Genomic DNA, 7,865 nt, shown 5'->3' with positions numbered 1-7,865 from the left:
TCTCGTGTTTTTTTTTTTTCTCACCATATGTTTTATACATATAAAATAATAATAATAATAATAATAATAATAATAATAATAATAATCCCAATACTCAACTACCGTACATAATAGATAATATTCAGTTCTGTATTTATTTGCACTAATCATACATTCAGCCTATTTGTATCATGCCATTATATATTTGGGGGGGGAAAAATAGGTTATAAATAAGATTTTTTTAGAAGACTTTTGAATGACCTGAAAATGATTTTTAGTGGGAGTTTATTATTTTAAGTATCAAGTATACAGCAATACAGGTCACGTGAAAACAGAAAGTTACAACAGTTCTAAGTGAAGACTTTTGGGAACTCGTGTTTTTCTGTTTACTCAATGTTCAAAGACGTATTTCAGGAAAGGCCCATCCTGTGAGGTTTCAAACAGTAGTTTTCTATTTATTTGTTTTTTGGTTTTTTTTAATTATTATTAAATATTTTACTTTTTGCAAATGGTTTGCATTTGAACAAAGTTTGAATCTAACCCATGATGAAAAAAGGTGTTATGTTTTGCTTTTCTTGCCATAAACCCCAAAAGCATCTAAAAATATAGGTAAAGGTGGGTAAATATATATTTGTGACAACAAGATATTGAAATGTGACAAGATGTATTGTCGAGGCCTATGGGTAGTATCGCAAGCTTTGTTTTTATTTTGTATATTCCTATTGAGTCAGTTTTCTACATATGTCAGGATTTAAAGTCAAATAAAAGCATGATTACTTTTTCCAAATGCATTTTTCTGTCATTTTTCCTTTCAAAAAAATATTGTATCACTATTGTATCACTAGCAACTAGCATATTATGGTCTACCGTATTGTATCGTGAACTCAGCGTATTGTCCCTCCCTAGTCAATGCTATATATTTACAGGGTAAGGACTTTATTTATCTGTTTCAGAATCATAACCAGAATCAGAAGAGAACTTTATTAATTCCTGAGGGGTTATTAGAAAAGCAAAGAGCGGCAAATAAAACAAAAAAAAAAAAAAAAAAAAAAGCAATAATACACACAAGCAGAAAACAAGAGCAAGATGACACAAAGAGGTTGTAAAGCAAACTGAATGACAAGGTGCAACAATGGCTATTTGTGCCAAATGCTTATGAATAAGTAAAAAAATATAAAAAACAAAAGATTACATTAATTAATAAAAAATAAACATGTATGTATTGTATACAGCTGGGCGATATGGACCAAAATTCATATCTCAATATTTTTACTCAAAATGGCGTTATACGATATAAATCTCAATATTTTTAACTCAATAAAGTCTTACTAGAAAAACAATTCTAGGTTAAATTTGATGATGCTTCATGCCTCACAGGCACATTTATTAAGAATCAACTGCACAATTTGTGCCACTTTCTGGCTTTTTCTCCTCTAAGAGACAGCACAATTTTCAATATCGCCAAAATAGAAAACTCGATATATCTTGAATCTCGATATATTGCCCAGCTCTAGTGCAAATTAATGATAAGGTGCAAGAATGGCCACGAGAGTGCCATTTTTTCTAGGAATAAGTAAAAAAATATATAAATAATAATCATAATAATAATGAATAATAAAAAGGGATATATACATACAGTATGTAAACAGATTAACAGTCGTAGAATAATTAGTTAGGTTTGTAGTAAAAATGTGGTAACACTAGCTATAGGACGTAATCATACTTTTTAATTTTTTTCTGGTCATAAATTTTTGTTGAATTTGGGCTGGATTAAATATTCCAAAACAGGCTATTTGGTTTTATTTTGATGGTTACTACCCGGAAGTGTAATCTGGTATTCTCTGTAGTTTGACAAAGGCAGCTCAGCGTGTGTCTGTTTGCTTGGGTGAGTGAGTGCATGTGCGGTTGTAAGTGTGTGTGTGAGTGTGTATGTGTGTATCGTCGGCTTCCTGCTACCGCTCGGTGTCCACACACTATCCGTCTCATCAGTGTTGAACGGCTCGCCATGGCGGAAGGACGCAGGGACCAGCCGTCCCATCCTCTTCTCTCCGCGCCCCCGGCCAGCAAGCGACCCTGCCTTCGCCCCGCTCCCCGAGGTCCCGGTCCGGGGCCTGGGTACGGCAGCGGTCTGCCCAACTCCCGGTACCGCTCCCCGGAGTCCCTGCTGGACTGCGCTGCGAAGGCAGTGGCAGAAAAGTGGGCCTTCGAGAGAGTGGAGGAACGCTTCGAGCGGATCCCGGAGCCCGTCCAGCGTCGCATCGTTTACTGGTCGTTCCCCCGTAACGAAAAGGAGATATGCATGTACTCTTCGTTCCAGTGCCGGGTCGCCGGCGAGGAAGGTCCGTCTACGGCCACGACTGGAGCTGGGAGTGCAGGGACTGGGGGTTCCACGACCGGCGGTGGCGGCGGTGGTGGTGGAGGATCCACCGCTGCTACGGCGGCTACAGTGGGGACTCCCGGAGCAGTGGGAACCGGGGACGGACTGCCTTTCCGCCGGGGTATCAGGCTGCTGGAGACCGGCTGTGTGGAAAACGTTTTACAAGTCGGTGAGTGAAACCGATAATGGTGTTTATTGAAGAGTTTGGCTCATTTCCTCACTGTACTGCTGCTGTTCGGTCGGTCTCTGGGTCTCTGCCCTGTGGATGATTGATGGAAGTTTTCCTGCCATCGTAGAAAGTATGCAAAGCGTCTCCTTTACGTTCCAACACGACTCACTATCATCTGTTTACTCGTGTTTAGTCTACTTTATCCAACCACAAGGTATTTCCCGTCGAGTTTTGACTTTTTATTAGCAGAGAAAGAAAGAAAAAGTGTCTGCTTTCTTGGTGGAGCGGCTGCTGTTTAAAAATTAAAGGGCTTTCTTTCCTATTGTGGCTTTAACGCTGCGTCTTTGCCCCAATTATTTAACGTTATATTCGGGCACAGAATCGCATTGTTTGGTGTTCTAACCCACGTTTGGGTACTTTTGTGTGTTTTTCCCCACTGTGTTAACCTGGTGCTGAGGCAGGGGTTTGACAGGCGCCGATACAAAAGGATTCATCGTTAAAACGTCGCGTTTTTTCCTCCTTCTTCTTTTCTTTTAAATTATTACATCTTTACGTGCTTATGTCGTTATTTCACCGCTGGATGTTTGAGAATTTAATTTGAACCCAGCCTAAGCTGCGATTAGGTTTTACTTTTGATTAATCAAAAAATATTATTAGTAATAATAAAACCCTCTGTGTTTGTTTATTTGCTGGTGGTGGTGGTGGTGGTGGTGGTGGTCCGAGCGGACAAAGAGCGCAGTCACCCCCCCAGCTTGCTGCTGCTGCTGCTATACTATTAGTCTTGTCTGTTTATACTAACACAGTTAACCATTTAGTGGCTGAGAATGCAATATTAAAGTTTATTTATTCGTGTCCGCACAGCCCCTTTGCTGCACAAAAGCTTTCCATTCGCAGTGATCGATAAGCGTCTCGCATTTCCAGCTCTGCAGAGAAGAGCCTGTTTCCAAACAAAGGGCCATTCCGCACAGCTCCTCCATCCCCGCTCTGCGCTCTCATTCTCCTCCTCCTCCTGCCGCCTCTGGGCTCTACTGCTCGGTCACACAACCAACCAAGCTCCAGGGGGAAGTTCACGGCACCAAGCGGATTGACAAATCTGAAAAACAGCCCTTTATGGCCAACGGGAGGATCTGTTTTTTTTGTTTTTTTTTTTTCCTTTTCTTATTTTTTCCTGAAGCCATATGGTGCAGGAGCCACTGGAGCTTGTCAGAGCGTTTCATGTTACCTCCAGTATTGGTGGTGGTGCTGGGGATGGATGGATGGATGGGGGGATGCTGCAAACCGGCTTTGCTCTTCTTTTACTAGACTGTTGTATCTCATTACACCGTGTAAATGCTCATCGATTCCACTATTTACATGAAGAAACTTGAAACTCGTAGATTGATTTCTGAAAGCTGCTACAGGTTTATCTTTACTTTCATTGAGTTTTCAAGGTATTGCACGAGGCATTTTTGTGGGAATTTTAAAGTTGCAAATGACCATCGTTTGAGTATAAAGTTTCCCAAAGTTGACCAATCTCTCTACATCAGTTTACCCTCTCTGGTTTTCTTTCCATTTCATTGTTTCTCCCTAATCAGATGTCCTTACGGGCTTTTAAACATCCCTAAATCATGATAAACATGCTTTATACAGTTAGTTGACTTAACTTTTGTTATTAATGTTATATTTCTCCGGTGTATTTGCATCAAACACGCTGAAAACATGCAAGATTTTGCGTGCGATTTCATGTCCGTCCGTTTGCTAAAGTTGAGGCACAACATTATTTGAATGCTGCCAGTTAATGCGGCGCTGAACAATATTTTATTTTTCTCAGTTAATGCTAAAGACATAGGCTGTGTTCGAAATGGCATACTCCATACTATGTACTGCAAACTTAATGAGTATATACTGTACACTATACCGTATGGTTAGGAGGATTAGGATAATGACCGTTCCCACTGAAGCATACATCCAAGTTGGATTTGAACCTACGATAGATTATCATCATGTGGTCATTTGATCCATAAAACTTGTGGAAACACATTCCATGCCGACATTTTGGAGACCCGCCATTTTGCTACTGACAAAACTTACTTTTAACTTAAAAACAAAAGCCCAATTTACAAAAGGGTTAAAAATTTTTTTTATGGAAGACAAGAAGATTTGCTTCTGTTTTGAAAAGGAGATGTTTGATTTTTAGCTTGAAGCCGGTCCCAGGAGGATTTTACATTCCGCTCGCAATTCATCATGGGATGGTTGAATATGAGTAGTGTGCCCACCGTGCATAATTAGGAAATGTCCCATGATGGTATACATCTGGGTATTTCTCGCATGCTCAGTCTTTGCATACTATCTAATGTGAACGCACTACATCTCCACTGTAAACACGCTCTTATTGACGTTAGAAAATGTTCACGCATTGCACTGTGGGATGTGGAGTCTCACAGACTGATCATTGGCTTGACACCAAGTTTGTTCCTGGTATTCTTTGCACTTCACAAGGTGTTCAAGTTCAGCCGGATTCGGATCTTTGTGTGTAAGCACCAAAATAAACATTCAGCATTGTTTTGCCGCAACTTTCAGTTCGTGAAAACACCAGAAATGTGTAGGGAAGTCACTTTGGCAGCATTTTTTTGGGGCAAACAAGAAATAAACGTAAGAACAAAGTAGCTGCAATTTCAACTACAAGGTTTTTGATTCATATATGTATGAGGCCTATGTATCTAACGTGTTTACTTTTTTCACATTTTACTTTATCAACCTAGTTGCACCAATAACCTACCACTAACCTACTACCCTCTTTTTGTGAAGGTAGTTGAAATGGAAGTTGAATTATTTATCTTGTGAAGTAACTTTTTTAATAACCGACAACTTACGAAAACCTGTTCCAAAGTTGCTGCAGGGTTTGAAGTTTGCTAGTTATTCAGGTCGGTGTGTTTCTCGTCAAAATTAACATTCGCCTCTCAGCCAAGAAACATGAAAATATTTGAATATAATGTTGGACTAAAAGAATTTACACTTCCATAAAATGATTAATATCTGAAATTGCTGAAAGTAGCGACTGTATTCAAGCAGACGTATTGACTTAAGAACAATACCCTGGAACAAAACCTTTAAAAGTGCATTCATTGATTCAGAAACCTGCTTTCGGCTGGATAGTTATGGTTGAATTCCAAACGGTCAAAACAAAAAGGCATACACCTGTGGGCGAACACTTCCAGTCTTACCTGCCTTTCTTGTGAAAGTGAACCGTTTCCAATCTCTCCCCACAAGGTCACCCAGGGGCAGGCAGGCACATGGTTTTGTCTTTCTGTCAACAAAACACAAGACGGGCTCAATAGTGCCGTGACATCAAGATAAGACTTGGCTTGCTCTTCAGTTTTGTGGGCCATGGGAACCAGTTAAAGTGGAAGGTTTAGTGACTGGCTTAACAGTAGAATTTCTTTTTTCAATCACTTTATTATTATAGTAAGGCTGGAATTAGGTTTGACACCCAAACTGTCCTTAAAGACTGTGTTTTACAGCTTGTAGATGGCTTTCACCTCTCATGGCTTAATGAAATGAGCATAGAATAGTGGCAACTCGTGTTTTTAGGCGAGCTTGATGGACGAGCCTCATGTACTTTGTAACATGAACCAGCTGGGGAATGAGGCTGATCTGCGTGCTGACACATGCACGGTTTGAAGCATGGTATCTGAAGGAATCGCAGACTGGTACTCTACTTTTGAACCTCCTAGTCTGAATATTAATAGTTGGGAGAAGCAACAACTTGACACCAGAATAAGCAACTTCAATAAAGTCACAAATCTAGAGGTATTTCTTAGACCTTTTAGATCTCAAACGGATGTAGGCCATAGTATGTTTACATGTACCTTGTGTCGAAGGATATTTCCTCTAGTTTTGGATTGTGTCATATGTAGAGGCTCTGATTTTTCTTTACAAGATTTACCAAATTTGACCAATGTCTGCATCAGTTTACCCTTTCCGGTTTTGTTTCCATTTCACTGTCTGTCCCTAACCAGATATCGTTACAGGCTTTCAAACTTCCCAAAACTGTGCCAGTCATGCTTTATACAATTAGTAGAGTTTACTATTGTTAATAATTTAATATTTCTATGCTTTATTTGCACCAAACGCGCAGAAAACATGCATAATTTTGTGTGCGGTTTAACGTCCGTTTGCTAAAGTTGGAACATATTAGACCACCCGTGTTTGTAAATGTTAAATATTGTGCCAAAATTTATCGTTGAGGGTTTAGCCCATGTCATATAGATTTTTCCCTTTCAGGAGGTGAACTTTGTTACATTGCGTTATATTTTGCGCGAGAGTTGACCTTTCCGTTTCTCTAATCACCTGTTTACTGTGAAGAATTGTTTGTAAATGCATAATATTGTCCCAAGACATGCATGTGAGGGTATATGTCATGTCATATTGCAATTTCTATTAGATTAAAGGTAATTAAAATGTGTTCATAACAATGTGGCCATTTCAGCAGAAAGTGAATTACGTTTTGTCTGAGCCGCTAAGTACTGTATATCATCGCAATATTTCATTACTCAACAAATACGTATGGCGCGATCTCCATCACCATGCGAAAGAGAAATGGAGAAATTGATTATTAGGTGATGGCGTTGACTGCTACATCTTTTGTTTCATCAGCCTCTGTGCAAAGGTCTTTTAAAAACCGTCAAACGCTGACAGGTGAATGTGCCGATCGACATTCACCGATAAACAACTCATTGGCCCATGTGCTCCTAATAATTTACTCTGCAATTCAAGACATAATTGGAAAAATCAAAGCGAAGCGTGCTTGTTTGTGTAACTCCTCACCCCCATGCACCTCCCTTTATACAATGCATATACACACACATATGTCCTCCAAAAGCCTACTGTGCCAGGGCCTTTATAAAGTCCTCAGAGAGCGGGAGGAAGGGATATATGTGCACGGAGGGAGGGGAAACTGGGTTTCTTTAGCTTTGAGTCAAGGTTTGGGATTATTGGGTCATGCTTTGTTATCCAGCTGCAGAAAAACCCCTTGTTCACAGACGTGGGGAGGGGGAGCAGGGTTGTGTGTGTGGATGTTACTTGTCCCTGTGATATTACATAAAGCTGTAATTGGTCCCTGATGCGTTTTGAAGCACCGTGACTCTGATAAAGTGAGACTTAAAAGTTAAAAAGATTATACTTTAAGGAATCGGCAATAGGTGGAAAAACACAGTCTGGGGTACGGAATGTTTTAGATTTTCTAAAAACCATACAGTAATCAAGGTTTGACGTTTTTCAAGCTTTGAAAGTTGTCCAACTGTTTACATTTTGTTTCAGGGCTCATACTCCTGTTATATAAACCTTCACGTGCCTAATCTA

At 39.8% G+C, this 7,865-nt stretch overlaps 1 protein-coding gene across 2 annotated transcripts in view; it reads left to right on the top strand.

Annotated features, from left to right (window-relative positions):
* The first annotated feature begins 1,821 nt into the window (after nucleotides 1–1,821).
* Nucleotides 1,822–7,865, top strand: part of zswim5 (zinc finger, SWIM-type containing 5) — a 73,417-nt gene continuing 67,373 nt past the window's right edge. For both annotated transcript variants that reach the window (XM_028472192.1, XM_028472191.1), the window contains exon 1: nucleotides 1,822–2,525. In XM_028472192.1, the coding sequence (XP_028327993.1) occupies nucleotides 1,877–2,525 (649 nt within the window). In that variant the 5' untranslated portion in view covers nucleotides 1,822–1,876. The remainder of the gene's footprint in view (nucleotides 2,526–7,865) is intronic.

Source organism: Gouania willdenowi, chromosome 17, assembly GCF_900634775.1.
Source record: "Gouania willdenowi chromosome 17, fGouWil2.1, whole genome shotgun sequence".
NCBI classification, from domain to species: Eukaryota; Metazoa; Chordata; class Actinopteri; order Blenniiformes; family Gobiesocidae; genus Gouania; species Gouania willdenowi.
Note: the sequence above shows the minus strand (reverse complement) of the source record. Positions and strands in the feature narration are given on the sequence as shown.